Source organism: Neofelis nebulosa, chromosome 1 (genome assembly GCF_028018385.1).
Source record: "Neofelis nebulosa isolate mNeoNeb1 chromosome 1, mNeoNeb1.pri, whole genome shotgun sequence".
NCBI classification, from domain to species: Eukaryota; Metazoa; Chordata; class Mammalia; order Carnivora; family Felidae; genus Neofelis; species Neofelis nebulosa.
The window spans coordinates 153176730-153193835 of NC_080782.1; the positions used below are offsets into that span (position 1 = coordinate 153176730).

Below are 17106 nucleotides of genomic sequence, written 5' to 3' on the forward strand. Positions count from 1 at the left end.
TACTGTAACTTGTGGGATACGGCCAAAGTGGTTCTCAGAGGGATATCTACAGCACTAAAATGCTTATATTAAAAAATGCTTACAATTATTAACAAAGGCAAAGCATGGAAAGAGCCCAAATGTCCATTGATGGATGAATGGATAAAGAAGACATGGTATGTATACACACATGCACACACACACACAATGGAGTATTACTTGGCAATTAAAAAGAATGAAATCTTGGCATTTGCAACTACATGGATGGAACTAGAGGGTATTATGCTAAGTGGAATTAGTCAGAGAAAGACAAATATCATATGACTTCACTCATATGAGGACTTTAAGATACAAAACAGATGAACATAAGGTAAGGGAAGCAAAAATAATATAAAAACAGGGAGGGGGACACAACATAAGAGACTCTTAAATATGGAGAACAAACAGGGTTACTGGAGGGGTTGTGGGAGGGGAGATGGGCTAAATGGGCAAGGGGCATTAAGGAACACACTTGCTGGGATGAGCACTGGGTGTTATACACAGGGGATGAATCGTTGGATTTGACTCCTGAAATCATTATTGCACTGTATGCTAACTTGGATGTAAATTAAAAAAAAATGCTTACATTTGAGGGAAAGTCTCAAATCAATAATTGAAGCTCCCACCTCACGAACCTAGAAGGCAAACAGTAAAATAAACCCAAAGCATGTAGGAAAAAGAAAACAGTCAAGATGAGAGCAGAAATCAACGAAACTGAAAACAGGAAAATAACAAAGAAAAACCAATGAAACAATGAACTAGTTCTTTGAAAAGGTCAGTGAAAGTGAAAACCTCTAACAAGACTTAAACAGAAAAAAAAAAAGAGAGAGAGAGAAAACACAAATTTCCAGTATCAGAAATGAAACCGGAATATCACAGACCATGCCCATACCAAAACGATAAAGGAACACCACAAGAAAGTCTACATGCAATACATTTGACAATTTCAATGAAATGAGCCAACTGCTTGAGAAGCGCGTACTACCAAAACTCAACCACTATCAGATCACATGAACAGCTCTGTAACCATTAAGGAAGTTGGCTCTATAATTAAAATACCACTTCCCCCCAACCCCGACAAAATCTCCCATTCATATGGTTCCACTATCGTATTCTACCAAATGTTGAAGAATCAAAAGCAAGTCTAGGGGCGCCGGGGTGGCCCAGGGTTGAGTTTCTGGCTCTTGGTTTTCGGGTCAGGTCACAACCCCAGGGTCGTGAGATTGAGCACCAGGTCGGGCTCTGCACTGAGCATGGACCCCCAGATTGGGATTCTCTCTCTCTGTCCCTCACCACCTCATGCGCACTCTCTTTCTCTCTCTCTAAAATAACATTTAAAAAATAACAAACAAATAAAACCAATTCTAAACAATCTCTTTTAGAAAATAAAAGGGGACACTTTCTGATTCACCATACTCACCCATGAGTATAGGTACAGAAATTCTTAAAATGCAGGTGACCCTTGAACAAGTCAGGGATTAGGGGCACCGACCCTCCCCCACTACAACAGAAAATCCATGTATACCTTTCGACTTCCCCAAAACTTTACTAATCACCTGCTCTTTACCATAAGGAAAACTTACCGATGATATAAACAGTTAACCCATATTTTGTATGTTATATGTATTATACACTGCATTCTTACAATAAAGTGACAAAAGAGATCATTATTAAGAAAATCGCAAGGAAAATACATTACAGTAAAGTACTGCATTTGTCAAAAGGAAATCTTCGTATAAGTGGACAAACAGTTCAAATTCATGTGTTCAATGTTCAACTGTAAGTGCAAATAAAATCCAGTAATATATCAACAGAAGAAGACGTTTATTCCATGGCAAGAAGACGTTTATTCCAGGGAGGCAAGGCCAGTTCAATATTCAAAAATCAATAAACATAACCCACAATATTAAGAGTCGCAAGAAAATTCATGTGATCAATGGAAACAAAAACACATAACATTGGACAAAATTCAATAACCACCCATGATAAAAACTCCAGAGAAACAGGAATTGAGGAGGTTTCTCAAGTGGATAAAGAGGATTTACAAAAATCCTACAGCTAACATACCAAATGGTGAAAGACTGAATGCCTTCTCTCTAAGATTGGGAACAAGGACATCTGCTCTCATCAGTGCTTTTCAAAAACATGATAAGAGTCCTCACCAGCTGAATGAAGCAAGAAAAGGATATAAAGGCATATAATTGGAAAGAAATAAAAGTTTTTATTTGCAGATAGCATGATGGTTTACATAGAAAATCTAGAGGACTCTATTTAAAAACAAACCAACAAAAATCCCTCCTTAAACAATGTGTCAATCCAGCAAGATCACAGAATACAAAATCAACATACAAAAAAACCAACTGCATTTCTTTTTGTTGTTGTTGTTAAGTTTATTTATTTATTTTGGGACAGAGAAAGCCTGTGCGCATGAGCAGGGGAGAGTGGCAGAGAGAGGGAGAGAGAATCCCAAGCAGGCTCCACAATGTCAGTGCCGAGCCTGATACAGGGCTTGAACTCATTACCCTGTGATCATGACCTGACCCAAAATCAAGACACTTAACTGTCTGAGCCACCCAGGTTCCATTCCACTGCATGTCTTATACTAGAAATCAAAATTTTAAAAAAAAGAAAAAATAGTATCATTTATAATTGCTCAAAAAATGAAGTACTTAGGTATGAATTTAACAAAACGTGTACAGCTACTTACAAGCTAAGGAGTACACAGCGCTAATGAAAGAAATCAAAGAAGAAGTAAGTAAATGGAGGGGTGCCCACTGGCTCAGTTGGGAAAGTGTGCACCTGTTGATCTCGAGGTTGTGAGTTCTAGTCCCACACTGGCTACAGAGATTACTCAAAAAAAATAAAAATAAAAAAATCTTAAAAAAAAAAGAGAGAAAAAGAAATAAGTAAATGGAGAGGCATCCCACATTCACAGACAGAATGACTCAGATGGGTGAAAATGTCAATGCTCCCCAAAGGGATATACAGGCTAAACAAAATTCCTATCGGAATCTCTGTAAGACTCTTTGTAGACATGGACAAGATTATTCTAAAATTTACAAAGAAAGGCAAAGGGACTAAAACAGCTGAAGTAATTTCTGAAAACAATACAATGGGAGGAATCAAGGCCGCCACTTCCAAGACTTAGAAAATAGCCGCAGTAATCAAAGCTGTGCAGTATTAGTAGAGACAGACCTAGGTCAATGAAACAGAGTAAAGAACCCAGGAACAGACCTATAGAAATATGCTCAACAGAGTTTTTGCTTTTTTTACAGAGAGAGAAAGCGTGAGTGTGTGCACGAAAGGGCTGGGGCGGAAAGAGAGACAGAGAATCTTAAGCAGGCTCCACACCCAGCATGGATGTGGGGATAGATCTCAGGCCCTGGGATCATGACCTGAGCCACAATCAAAAGTCGGACGCTCAACCAACTGAGCCACCCAGGCGCCCTCGAGTGATGTTTGACGAAGGAGCAAAAGCAATTCAATGGAGGGAAGAAAATCTTCCTTTTTTTTTTTTTTTTTTTTTTAAAATGTTTACTTCTTTATTTTGAGAGAGCACAGAGGAGGGCAGAGAGAGAGAGGGAGAGACAGAATTCCAAGCAGGCTCCATGCTGACAGCACAGACCTGATGGAGGGCTCGATCTCACGAACTGTGAGATCATGACCTGAGCCAGAGTCAAGAGTGAGACCTTAAACCCACTGAGCTACCCAGGAACCCCGAAAACCTTTCCAACAGATGGGGCTGGAACCAGACATCCACTGGCACAAACAAATAAGCCACAACTAATGTGTCACACCTCATTTATAAGTTAGAGATCACGGGGGCGCCTGGATGGCTCAGGAGATGGCTCAGGAGAGTGTCCAGCTCAGGTCATGATCTCGTGGGTTTGTGGGATGGAGCACCACATTGGGCTCCACAGTGTGGAAACTGCTTGGGATTCTCTCTTCCTCTCTCTCTCTGCCCCTCCCCTGCTTTCTTTCTCTCTCTCTCTCTCTCTCTCTCTCAAAATAAAGAAACTTACATACATACATACATACATAAATAAATAAGCTACAGATCATGGACTCAAATCCAACTGGATCACAGATCATGGATTAAACCAATCATAGACTTAAAATGGAAAATGTTTAACTATATAACTTTTAGGCAAAAATATAGGATGAAGTTTTTGAGATTGAAGACCAGGCAAAGAGTTCTTAGACTTTACACCAAAAGCACGATCCTTAAAAGGAAAAACTCACAATTTGGAGTAAACAAACATTAAAAACTTTTGTGCTTCAACTATACTTTAATAAAAAAAATAAAATAGAAATTAAATACAGTAAAAGAAAATGGATGAAACCTTGGTTGGGGGCAGGAGGGAGGGGGTGGGAAGACCCTGTCAAAGGGAAGGAAAGTCAAGCTCCAGAATGAGAGGAAACATTTACAAAACACATATCCAACGAAGGTCAAATATCGGGGACATATAAAGAACTCTCAGAGTAAGAGAAAAATGCAAATGGTCCCACTAGAACATGAGCAAAAGTCGTGATGAAATATTCCATAGAAGATGACAGGATATTCACAGGCCAGATCCGCACAGGAAAAGATGCCCGACATTATTAGCCCTCATGGAATGAAAATGTAAACCATAATGAGACATCACAGCACACCCATCAGAACAGCTTAAAAAAACAAAACAAAACAAAAAAAAAACAGTGCAAACAGTAAACGGTGGCGGCGAGAATGTAGATTACTCACACACTGCTCATGGGAATGGGATGGCGTAGAGTCCCTCCGGAAGACAAAACTAAATTTGCACTTAGCACACAACCCAGGGACTATATACCTGGGCATTTACCCCAGAGACACAAAGTGACGCTCACATAAAAACCTTATAAATATTTACAACAGCATTAGGCAGAATGGCCCAAACTAGAAAACAACCCAGAGGTTGTTCAACAGGTGTATGGGCAAAAAAATGTGGTGTATCTGGACCATGGAATTCCACTCAGAAATAAACAGCTCCTCAGACCGTGCCGACTGAACAGTCAACCCCCAAAGGCAGGGGTCCGTCTGTACAATGTCTGTGAAGTTGACAACATCTGTGGTTAGTGTGGCCAACGAGAGGACGGCGTGAAGGAGCCATGGATTTCACTATAAAAAGCAACAGGAGGGATGGTCGTGGTGACACAAATGTTCTGTATCGTGTGTGTATCAACACCAGTGCGCTGGCTGTAGCCTCGGGCTGTGTTTTCACAAGACGTTACCATTTAGTGTAAAGAGTACAAGGGATCTCTGATATTTCTCACAACTGCATGCGAAGGTAGTTACTCAAAGAAAAAAGATAAACATTACATGTACCCACGTTCACAGCAGCATTATTCACGACAGCTGGACACAAACCAAGGGTCCACCAAAAATGAATAAACAACATGCATTATACACACACTATGGGATGTTATCCAGCCTCAGAAAGGAAGTCCTGTCACAGGATACGGTATGGACAGACCCTGAAGTCCCTATACTACGTGAAACAAGCCAGTCACAAAGGTGTAATTCTTATGCAAGCTAGTTAGGGTAGCTGAGTTCATAAAATAGAACGGTCATCTCTCTGGGGACACGGCGAGCTATTCCTGGAACCAGTGAGGAGTTTCAGTTTGGAAAAGATGAGAAAGTTCTGGAGATGGGCTGCATAACAGTGTGAATATGTGTATTACTAAACACTTAAAAACACTACAGTACATAAAAATAGTTAAGATGGTAAATTTTATGTAACATGTATTTTACTACAATTGAAACTAAGGGGCGCCTGGGGGGGCTCAGTCGATTAAGTGTCTGATTCTTAATTTCCACTCAGGTCATGATCTCAGATTGTGAGTTCAAGCCACATGTTGGGCTCTGTGCTGACAGCACAGAGCCTGCTTGGGATTCTCTTTCTCTCACTCTGCCACTCCCTCCTTCACTCTCTCTCTCTCTCTCTCAAAATAAAACTTAAAAAAAAATGTTAGAAAGACTGAGAAACAAAAACCTTCATGATGAAGACTTTCACTGCACTGAGCAGAAACGATCTTCAGCAGAGTGATGAAACAGCACTGACTTACCAAAATCTGTCTCCTGTTTACTGGGGCCTTTACAGGAACGCAGAGAAATTCAAAGACGAATACCTTGGTTGGGGTACAGGAACGCAGAGAAATTCAAAGACGAATACCAAGGCTCATTAGATACTAAGATCACAGCATCTCTGTGTGTCATACTGGCCAAAAGTCTCAATCTTTAATAAGAAACCTGAGTTTTCCCTCCTTGGGCTCACACTTGTGCTCAGCACACATGTGAACAGAGCCCACGAACGCAGCTCTTGGGGAAAGGAGGTGCCCCACCCCATGTGCCCGGTACCACGTACCCAGGCTTCAGGTTATACGGGATGCATTGTGCTTAGGATTACTGAGAGCAACCTTGGGACGTGATTACTGTGTGTCTACCAGCCTTCAGATGGCCCTCCATCTGTAAGGAACAATAACCGGACAAGGTCCACACCTTCTTGTCATGCACTTTCTTGTACAACCAGACCAGGCTGTAATACCCAAGTCGCATGCCAGCCAGCAGACATCATTAGAGAGAAACAAAGGGGGTGTGATGAGAAACCGTGGCCAGAGGCAATGAGGCTGGAAGGAAGTGCGTGAGACCCCCTATCGGACCAGCTTTCCATCCCACAGGGACGCCCAACAAGGGAAGCCTTGCACGGCCTTGTGCAGAATCACAACAGGGAAAAACGCCCAGGAAACTCCCCAACAACATGCCCGCTTGCGTCCAGCACTGACATAATCTCTGCTTTTCCTCCATTTCCTAAATACAATCACTGTGGTTATCACTGCGTAAGACAGTACCCTGTGAAGTATGAAAAGAGAGGTCTCCCTTTTTTCACAAGGGGGAAACCCTAACACACAGGGGGAGGACATCTGTCTCCCACCATCACAGCTCGCGGGCAGAGATGGGGTTCTTCAAGGGCTGTCCACACATCACTCACCGGGGGCAGCTGTAGGGCGGTTACCTGCTGCGTGTCCCTCAGACTTGCCTCCTGAAGAAGGGCAGGCTCTTGCAGAACTGAAAGAGAAGAAACGTGGATTCATAAATCTCAGGTCTCTTCTCATCTGCAAGAGGAGGGCTGCAAGACGTCAAAGGGGTAAAGCACTTGTGAACCACAAGAATTTATGTCACCAATGAGAAGGCTTCAGCGGGGAATGCCTGGGTCATGTGCGCTAGGTCACTAGGGAGCTTTTTTGTGTATATGTGATGTTTTTTAATAAAATTTTTTTAATGCTTATTTATTTTTGAGAGTTGCACAGTGTCAGCAGGAGAGGGACAGAGAGAGAGGGAGATATAGAATCTGAAGCAGGCTCTAGGCTCTGAGCTGTCAGCACAGAGCCCAATGCGGGGCTCAAACCCACAAACCATGAGATCATGACCTGAGCCAAAGTTGGACGCCTGACCAACTGAGCCACCCAAGTGCCCCCAATTTTTAAACAATTTTTTAATGTTTGTTTTTGGCAGAGAGAGAGAGGGAGAGGGAGAGGGGGAGGGGGAGAGGGGGAGAGGGAGAGAGAGAGAGAGAGAGAGAGAGAGAGAGAGAGAATATGAGCAGGGGAGGGGCAGAAAGAGGGGGAGACACAAAATCCAAACCAGGCTCCAGGTTCTGAGCAGTCAGCACAGAGCCCAATGCAGGGCTTGAAGTCACAAACCATGAGATCATGACCTGAGTTGGAGTCAGACGCCTAACTGACTGAGCCACCCAGGTGCCCGTTTTTTAATTTTAAGAGAAAGAGTATGAACAGGGAGGGGCAGAGGAGACAGAGAAAATCCCAAGGAGGCTCCACGCTCAGTGTAGAGTCCAACATGGGGCTCAAACCCATGACCCTGCGATCTTGACCTGAACTGAAATCAAGAGTCAGATGCTCAGCTGACTGAGCTACCCAGGTGCCACTATTATTTTATTTTTTTAAATTTTAATTCCAGTATAGTATACATACAGCGTTATATTAGTTTCAGGTGGACAATACAGTAGTTTAGCAAATCTGTGTATTTACTCAGCTCATCAGGATAACTGTATGCTGCCATCAGGTAGCTCTGCAACTTTCCACGGGTGCAGGGATCTCAGCTTCAACCGCGATATGGGGGAAAATAAAGGTTAAAGCTCTACGGGGCTGTGGTGCCAGTAAGAGCTGCTAGTAATGAACATGATTGTAGACTCCGCTATCATCTATAGATTTTTAAGTTCATAAATTGCAAAGCTGCATGAGGAAGCAGCTGTGAGGTACTCTTGGAAGAGCTACTGTCACATGAAAGTGCAGAGTGTGTGATTAGAGTCATCTCACCTGCCCTCAACTTGAGCTGCTGGGACCTCTGCTATATTCTCCTATGACGTCCCTGCCTCAGGCTTCTGCTAGCAGGGGGGGAGCCATGTACCTGGCAGGGAGTTGCTGTGTGAACCCGAGCTGTGTTTTAGAATGCGCTCCTTTTGGGGCGTCTGGGTGGCTTAGTCGATTAAGTCTCCAACTCTCGATTTTGGCTCGGGTCACAATCTCGCAGTTTATGAGTTTGAGCCTCACATCGGGCTCCGCACTGATGGTGTGGAGCCTGTTTGAGATTCTCTCTCTCTCTCCGAAAAATAAGTAAACTTTAAAAAAACAATATGCTCCTTTTACAGAGTGAGACTTGGAAAGCTGTACTACCATCTCCTGGTTGAGAGGAAATCCCAGAGGCTGACCCTAGGTCATGTGTTAAATCACTGCCAAAGCGAACACTGAAAGCCAGTGTCCCTCACCTTTCGGACCTGGGACACGAAGCTTTCGTCATGGCACAGGCGAGACACCGGGAGGGGAGCCAGTTTAGCCTGTGGTGACGTCTGGCTGCCCCAGCTGTGGAAGTTCAGGATTCGAGTAGGGGGTGATTTAATATGCTCTCTTACCTGCTGCCTTCTGAGGGAGGGACTACAGCCCTGCCTTACATGTCCCCAGAAGAAATGAGTGCAGGGACACTACGCACATCCCTCTGCAGAGCTGTCTCCAAACAAAATCTAGCTTTTGAGGAAGACCTTCAAGATTAGCAACTACACTGGGGTGCCTGGGTGGCTCAGGTGGTCAAGTGTCAAACTCTGGATTTCTGCTCAGGTCATGAGCTCACGGTTGAGAGTTTAAGCTCTGAGTCAAGCTCCGTGCTAACTGTGCTGAGGCTATCTGGCATTCTCTCTCTCACCCTCTCTCTGCCCCTCCCCTGCTCATGCTATCCCATTCTCACTCTCTAAATAAATAAATAAACTTAGAAAAAAAAAAAAAAACAACAACATAGGAACTATATAGCTGCTACTAGAGGCTCATCCCCACAAGTCAATGATGAATTTTAAGGTCTTCCTGATAACTAACTCGCATCATGCCTACCCTATCCATTTACTGTTGCCCGGGGAAATACTGGAGCTGACCTATCTGACCCAAAGCCCCTTGCAGCACCCGGCTCACCTGCCTGGGCTGGTGCAGCGCCTGGATCTCCTATCTGCCCTCCTGAAGACCCTCCCAGGGCACGACCCAGGCTGTGTGCACACACAAGGTTTATCTGGGAGAATGAGTTCTGGGCTGAGTTGTGTCCCAACCCTAGTACCTCAGAATATGACTGCATTTAGAGAGGTCTCTCAAGAGGTAATGAGTTAACATGAGGTCACAAGGGTGGGCCCTGCTCCAACGACTCGTGTCCTTATAAATAGAGATTAGGACAACCATGTGGAGATGCAGGGAGACCACGGTGATCAACAAGCCAAGGAAGGAGCCTCACGGGAAAGCGAGCCTGCCTGCACCTTGGTTTAGAACATCTATCCCGCAGAACTCTGAGGATGTAAACCTGCATTGTTGGGCCTGCCCGGTACAATGCTTTGCCAAGCAATCCCTAGCAAACTAACACACGGCCAGCGTGCCTGGACATCTGTACTAAAGTCAGATTAATTCCACCCAAAAAGAAACTTAATATTTTTTTTTTTTTTTTTTACTGAAAAGCTTATAAAGGATCACTTCTGTGAGTCACAGGAGTGCACTCCCGGCTTCCTATGGCATGTGTAACTACAGTACAACGTGGGGAGTCTGCCCACGCCAACCTGCACCCCACAGGGGTCACTCCCCTCAACCACAACTTCCCATGGTGGTTACCGTGACCAAAAGTCAAGAGGGGCTCAGGGTCTCCGCTCTCAGCATTCTGTGGGTAAAGTCCTTTAATTCTCAAAAGACCCATATGGATGATGATTATCCCCAAAGGGTGGGCCAGGAAACCAGGACTTGGAGAGTGCTCTTGGTCATAGCTAGAGGAGTCAAAGCCACCCTCAAGCCACCACTGGCACTCTTTGTACAGATAGCCAAATAGGTCCAGGCAACATTCAGGCCTGAAAAACCCACCCTGTTCCCTCTGAAGCACTTGTAGATTTCCTTGCAGCTTCCTAACAAATCTGGAGAGCAGCTATTTCTTCGCTGGGGAAGGAGGTTCGGAAACACAAGATGTGGCTGTGCTCAGCCACTCACACAGGCGTCTCCCCAAACCGACCGAGCCTGGAGATGCACCCTCAAGAAGAGGAGATGGTGCGGCCTCAGACACCCACCCACAGCCCTGGTCACTCTGTGTGGATTTACCACAGTGAAGGGGGCACACATCCTCAGGAGATCCTGACTGAATTGCTCTATAGAAGGACCCAGACCATGGAAACAGTTCACGGCTCTTCAGGGGATGAGCAAGAAAAACCCAAGTCCAGAGCCAGAGGCACAGGGAGGGGTAACCCCACTGAGTACCTGGATCCCCACCGGGCTGGCCCGGGGTTCTGCTCGGGAGCCCAGGGCCCTGTGCTACGGCCGTGGGCTGGCTGTCCTGGCTCTTTGCAAGGTCGCTCTGGGCTTCTGCCGGCAGCCGCTCCGGCTCTCGGTCTGGAGGGCCTTCGCCATCATCAATCACCACGGGGTCTTCACAGTGCTTGAGCTGCAATCCCAGAGAGGGTGCTCAGGGTGAGGTGGAGAGGTCCTGCTGACCATCTGCACAGTGACCGCCATAGGCTCCGCCAGGGCCCCGCATAGGACAGAACCATGCCCCAAAGCAGGACCTTCAAGGAATGGAACCTGCTTTCTTGGGAAACCAAACTCCAGTATGAGCCTTGCTGAAGCGTGGGGCTCTACACAGAACTTCTCCGCAGTCAGGGGCCCCGAGGCACCCTCCCCACCAGTGCTGCCCAGCCCCGCTGTGTTCCCCTGCTCACCCACTGCCAGGGCCGCCCAGGCTCCCGCTCCAGCGCCTCCACGGCCGCCACAGCCTGATCACCACTCTCGGGCTCCTGGGCCCGCACCCAGCCCTGGATCTCACGGGGCAGGATGGCCAGGAACTGCTCCAGCACCAGTCGCTCCAGGATCTGTTCCTTGGTGTGTCTATCGGGCCTCAGCCAGCCCTGGCACAGGTCCCAGAGGCGGCGCAGGGCCTCCCGGGGGCCCGCCGCCTCCTGGTAGCGAAAACGGCGGAAGAGGCGGCGGGAAGACTCGGGGCTGGGAAGCTCGCCCTGGGGGCTAGGGTTCTCTCCTGGTGGGCTCCTCATTTTCCTGGGCTCCTCGCTTTCTTTCGGAGCCAAGACTCGGGGGCACAGGGCTGTGGGCATGATGGGATTTGATGGGGGTCAGCAGCAGAGGACGACCCTATTTCCAAACAGAAATCACTGGCTTTAATTTTCTGGTCTCCTGTGGCAGTTTTTTGGGGCAGTGATGGGGAAAGTGACAAAACCCGCAGAGACCAGCCCATGGGACAAGTCCTCGGACATGGGACAAGGGTCACTGTGGCTGGCCCTTGCACAAGGGGAGATAGGGAAGACCCCCCACCCCCACCCCCAACACAACAGCATCATGACAGGATTTCCCTAACGGGGCAGCCAAATGAGGCGGAGGATCTGGGAGAGAAGCACTAGCATATCAACACGTCACGGGCATTTCAGGCATCCAGGGAGCCCGACAGGGCCACATGCAGGGCATAGATTGAAATGAGACTCTGTGGTACCTTCCGTGGCCAGGTCCTCCTGGACAGGACAAGTGAATAGGCCGCTATCTTGAGGCTTCGCAGCCAAAGTCCCCGTTCTTGCCCTTGAGACCTTTACAAAAAGAGCTGGAAAGACACAAACAGACATGCCTGGGGTGCCTGGGAGGAGCCTTCAAAGAGGATCCAGGACCAGAAATCAGCCATGCTGGTGCCCAGGGCCAGCCATCGGTGCTGGATCTGCTGGACTCACACAGAGCAAGAATTAATGGCACCCAGCAGAATCCAGGGGGATAAAGCACACAGCCCAGATGATGCCCATGCATAAGATGGGAAGAGTCAAAAGAGGCAGGTACATCCTGAGTGTAGAGCAGAAGTAACTACGTATGTAAAAACATCAGTGCTTTCAGATCAGCCTCCACCCAATTTGCCCCCAAGTCTGGATGGCAAACTTTAGGATGTGTTTAAAGATGCACTGGCCTTCCATCAAGCCTCTAACCCACCCCCTTGTCCTCTTCAAACCATGATGAAGGCAACCGCGTACTGCTCTGGCACAGTCACACCTGCACCTCCCCAGTGAACACACACAGGGCGACATCAGGGAGCAGTAACCCTGACTCTGCACTGTGGGACTCAAGGGAAGGGCGAATGGGGGAAACATGAGGGCCTTGGACTCCAGTCTGCATAAGGCTCCAGCTCACTCCCATTTCACAGGAAGACCAGTGAGGCCAGGAGAGAGAACAAATGCCACTGAGTGGCAATCAGAAACACTCCAGTCTCTGGGCCCCCTTGCTCTGCAACATAGAAACCAATACAGAATGACACCAAAGTATTCCAAGTGTGTCTGGGTGTCCTCCCGCCTCCAGCACCTGGAATACAATCTCTCCTCCACCTGCCCCCTCGTTCCTTGAGTTCAGCCAGCGCACACCTGCCGGGCTGCTATATTGCTCAGACCTGCCCCTACGCTTGGGCGGGGGCTCGGGCCCCACCTTCTACACTCTTCGCAGCGGGGCATCCCGCTAGGGGTCTGTGCGGATCATCCTAAGCAGACAGCCGGGTCTGCCTTTGTCACCCCGGGACCTGGCACCTGGCACGCAGGCGGCGCAGAAGGATGCCTGATGAATGAGCTAACTTAAGTCCCGGGGGCCTTCCCGAAGGGGGCGGGGCATGCCTGTAGCAGCTCTCGGAGGACAGAGCCCCATCAGCAGAAAGGAAGGAGGAGGGCACGCTAGGCCAGACAGAGAGGCAGGCTGTCCTCGTTCCCCGCCTACCCCAGGCGCGCCTCCAGCGTAATCCGCTCCAGGCTCCTCACCTCGCAGCCCGGACCTCCTTCCCCGAGTCTAACTCCAATCCCTCTTGCTGCTGCGGAAGTCTCCGGCAGCAGCTCCTCATCCTTCCAGCCCGGCCTCCCGGGCGTCCTTCCTGAGGCCGAGGAGCTCTCTCCTTGGTTGGTCGAGCCCCTTCTCCCGCTCATGCACGAAAACGCGGCTGAACTAGTGCGAGCAAATGGAGGCGCCTGCAAAACAGCATTCGTGCAGCCTTACAGCCCCGCCCGCGGAGTCCCTGGCGCGGAGAGACCTGGGCTGCGGGCGGGGAGACCCGGGCGCGTGGTGAGGCCGGGACGCGCGGAGAGACCTGGGCTGCGAGCGGGGAGACCCGGGCGCGCGGGGAGGCCGGGCGCGCGGGGAGACCGCGACTGCAGGCGGGGAGGCCCGGGCTTGAGGGGCCGGTAGCGGGGAGCGCGCGGGAGGTCAGGGCGGAGGCGGAGGACGGGGCTGCGGGCTAGGAGGCGGGGGCGCGGGGAGACCGGGGCCGGGAGCGGGGAGGCCGGGGCGCGCGCGGAGGCCGGGAGCGGGGCGCGGGGAGGCCAGGGCGCTCGGGAAGGCACCGGGCAGAGCGCGCGGGCCCCGCCGAGCTCCGGGCCGCACTCACCGCCGCGGCGCGTCCCCTTTGGCGGGCCGCGCTAGCCTGGCCGCCGCGGAGCCCGCCGGACGCGCAGGAAAGGAAAGGCCGGAGCCCTCCGGCTCCCTCCCCTGGGACACTTCCTGCTCCGCTCTAGGACTGGGGAGGTCTCCGCATCTCAGTGGTCGAGGTGTGCGCGGGGGGTGACATCCGACACCCCCCGGCCGGGCCCGGCCCGCGCGCCCCGCCCCGCTCCGCGCGCGCGCGCGCGCGCCCGCCGGGACACGGGCGTCCGGCCGGGGGCGTTGTGGGGCCCACCGCGCGGCTGCGGCCTGGACCACCCCGGTGTCGCGCTGGGGACGCGCCTGGGGGCGGACCGGGGGCTGGCCGGGGGGCCCGGGGACGCCGGGAAGGGCCGATCCCGATCCCGGAGCCGCACCGGAATGTTGGAACTGGGAGGGGGCAGCGGAAGGAGGACGCTCCCGCGCGCCCTGGGCCACTGCATTCCCGGAGTCCTCCTGGGACCCTCCCGACCCAACCCCCCTGCAGCCGGAACCCCTCCCTCACGCCCAGCTCGCGGCCGCAGGGGACGCCAGGGCTGCAGAGACGGAGACCCCTCCTCCCCGTCGCAGCCCGCTGCAGCCCGCGCTTTCCAGGGATGATTCAGTTTGAGATAGGGCTGCCCGCTAAGGCCCTTCTGAGCATTAGGACAACCCTGGGGGATGCGCAAAGGGGCTGTGGGGAATCCCGGCCACGAGTGGCTGATCGGGAAGCTCATTCCTCGCTTCAGCGAAGGGTACGGCTAGATGTGCATACTGTGCTGGGGAGAGAGGCGAAGGGTATTTGAAGTCAGGTAACAGGGGCGAGCAGGAATTAGGGCCGTCGGACCCCCAGACAGGGCCACTTGCCACAACCCTATGCTGAACATAGTCTGGTGGCTCAAAGGGGTCTTCCTGCGCCCATCCCTAATCTTCCAGGCTCTGGAGCCTGGGAGAAGGCATGTCCAGGATCCCTGAGCAGACCCGATTCCCACCAGCCCTCTGCATCGTCTGCTCCATACCGAAGTTGGACTTTCCCACAGAAGAGAAGGCAAAGAAAAGGTTCCATCTACCAGAGCGGCGCCTGACGACACAGAACCCATTTGCCTCAGATCCTGTTTGAAGGCCAAGCAGAAATGAAATCAGTTCCCCTGAAGAAAGTGGCCTGGCAGAACAAATGGGTAGAAAGTGGATGGACTGAGGAGAACCTGGATCCCTTAGCTGTGTTGTTCGCACTTCAGGGCCTGGGCACCTCCTGTTTTCTATAGACTGTAAATCATCACTCCTGACTAGTGCAGTTACTGGGATCCACCATTTGTCAAATACCTGGATTTGACTTTAACAGGAGATGCACCAAAGTGAAGCAGTGAAGTTCTTTGTGAACAGTGAGTGTTCCCCCAAATGACAGATACATGCAGGGCCACCCAGGTATCTTATGTGCAGCCACCCCCTTCAGGTTTTCCCTGGACTCACGGTTAGCAGGAATCAGGCACACTCAATTTCAGAAGCACCAGCCAGCAGCTTGGCCTGGACCAAGGCTAGCCCAGGTAGTTTGGGTTGAGGTGGTCTAGCCAGCAGCCCACGCCCACACCCTCTGCTGGAGCTCCTAGCCCTGTGACTGGCCGGAGATGCTGCTGTGGAGTGCTGGGAATCTGTGCTCACAATTCTGCCTAGGGCCAGTGGCCCTGCGGCAGATAAAATGCAGAGCCTAGAGATGACTGTGTACAGCTTCAGATCATTCCCTGCTGCCTACTCCTTTTCCCTCCCCCAAACTGACACCTCCCTGTCACCTGTCTGCCCTTCACAGCTTAGAATATGCCCTCACTCTACATTTCACTCAGCCCCAGGGTGAGAGCCAGCCTCTGGGGTAAATCCTGCTTCATCAGTTCCTGACCAGGTGATCTCAGGCATGCTTAACCTTTCTATGCCTCAGTTTCTTCATCCAGGAAACAGATGAAGCTGCCTACCTCATTGGGTGCATGTTTGGGATCGTTCAGGCATTTAGCAAACTTATTGAGCACCTACTAGGCACTTCCAGCACTCAGGCACATCCATGCACACAACCAGCTCATGGGGGTAGGGTGCAGGCAAGCACTTGGTGCAATCAGTAATGTGGCTGCTATGTTGGATCCGTGTTGCAGAAGTGGAGCAGTGTCGAGGCTCCATCGTGACTGTGATATCTGAGAGAGTCAATCAAGCTCCAGCAGGGGTGAGAACAGGGTCCCCCGTGGAGGCCACCGTCACCACGGTGAGCTAAAGGAGTGGGGTGTCAGAGAGTGAGCAGGTAGGTGCATAGGCCTGGAAGCCATGGAAATGTCTTTTTTTTTTTTTTTCTGCACCATACAGGACTGTGTTGGGGACCACAGCGTGAAGCACCATGGTATGAACCCTGCATATAGACTCTGCTCAAGGACCATTGGCCATCTTGCATCAGTGTGTATGTTTATTCTGTTTATGTTACTGTTGCTGATTGATTGAAATACTTTCCATCTGCCACTAGTTCTTCCATTCTTGTGGTGGATGGAAAATCCTGGTTTCTGGAATCTTGAAGGGAAATCAGATAATAAATAAATGCCTCTGTGATATAACACTATTGGTGATAGATGCCATGAAAATAAAAATAAAATAAAATGAAACAAAATAAAATAAAACCCAGGTAAGGAGGAGCCTGCCAGGGCAGTCTAGAAGGACCTCCATGAGGTGACATTTGAACAGAGAGAGTATGGAAGTTTCAGCAGGTGCTCTGAACAAGCAGAACAGAGGTGTGTGGGGAAGAGCATTGCAGCAGAGAGAACTGCATGCAAAGGCTGTGAAGCAGGAGTTTGTTTCCCTCTGTGCATGCATGGTGAGAGAACAAGGAGCTGGAACAGTGACTGGATTTTATCTTCAGAAGTTTTCAGGAAGGGGCATGGCCTGATGGGACTTTCCTACTGTGATCACTGTATGCAACAGATTGGAGGACACAGAGAGCAGGGGCTGAGTTAGAAGCCGCAGGGGAAACAGGCAGTAGATGGTTGATCTGGCAAGCTGTGGCTGGGATCCCCCTGATGTGCTGTGGATGTTAGAGGAATGAGGAACAGTGTGGTTTGGACCTGAATTGGGCAGCTGAAGGGTTTGTCTAGGAAACAGTGA

At 50.0% G+C, this 17106-nt stretch overlaps 2 protein-coding genes across 7 annotated transcripts in view; one reads left to right on the forward strand and one right to left on the reverse strand.

The window, feature by feature from the left end:
- The window catches only part of ZNF496 (zinc finger protein 496), a 36504-nt gene extending 23044 nt beyond the window's left edge, over positions 1-13460 (reverse strand). For 2 of the 6 annotated variants that reach the window (XM_058740830.1, XM_058740829.1), the window contains exons 1-6: positions 13347-13460; positions 12059-12163; positions 11277-11703; positions 10819-11002; positions 7026-7102; positions 6103-6165 (exon numbers count right to left, since the gene is read on the reverse strand). In XM_058740830.1, the coding sequence (XP_058596813.1) occupies positions 6103-6165; positions 7026-7102; positions 10819-11002; positions 11277-11666 (714 nt within the window). In that variant the 5' untranslated portion in view covers positions 11667-11703; positions 12059-12163; positions 13347-13460. The remainder of the gene's footprint in view (positions 1-6102; positions 6166-7025; positions 7103-10818; positions 11003-11276; positions 11704-12058; positions 12164-13346) is intronic. The other 4 variants (XM_058740834.1, XM_058740833.1, XM_058740832.1 and 1 more) reach the window with 2 other exon arrangements.
- Positions 13461-13506: 46 nt separating this feature from the next.
- On the forward strand, positions 13507-16107 carry LOC131518382 (macrophage receptor MARCO-like). The gene is made up of 2 exons (XM_058740838.1): positions 13507-13763; positions 14914-16107. Exons 1-2 carry the CDS (start codon positions 13507-13509, stop codon positions 15095-15097), a joined length of 441 nt encoding a protein of 146 aa, XP_058596821.1. The 3' UTR covers positions 15098-16107.
- Positions 16108-17106: the final 999 nt, after the last annotated feature.

Coding starts and splice junctions, on each gene's coding strand:
- LOC131518382 (XM_058740838.1), top strand. CDS start 13,507: ATGCACGAAAACGCGGCTGAACTAGTGCGAGCAAATGGAGGCGCCTGC. Junction 13,764..14,913: donor GGCCCGGGCTTGAGGGGCCG/GTAGCGGGGAGC, acceptor CTAATCTTCCAG/GCTCTGGAGCCTGGGAGAAG.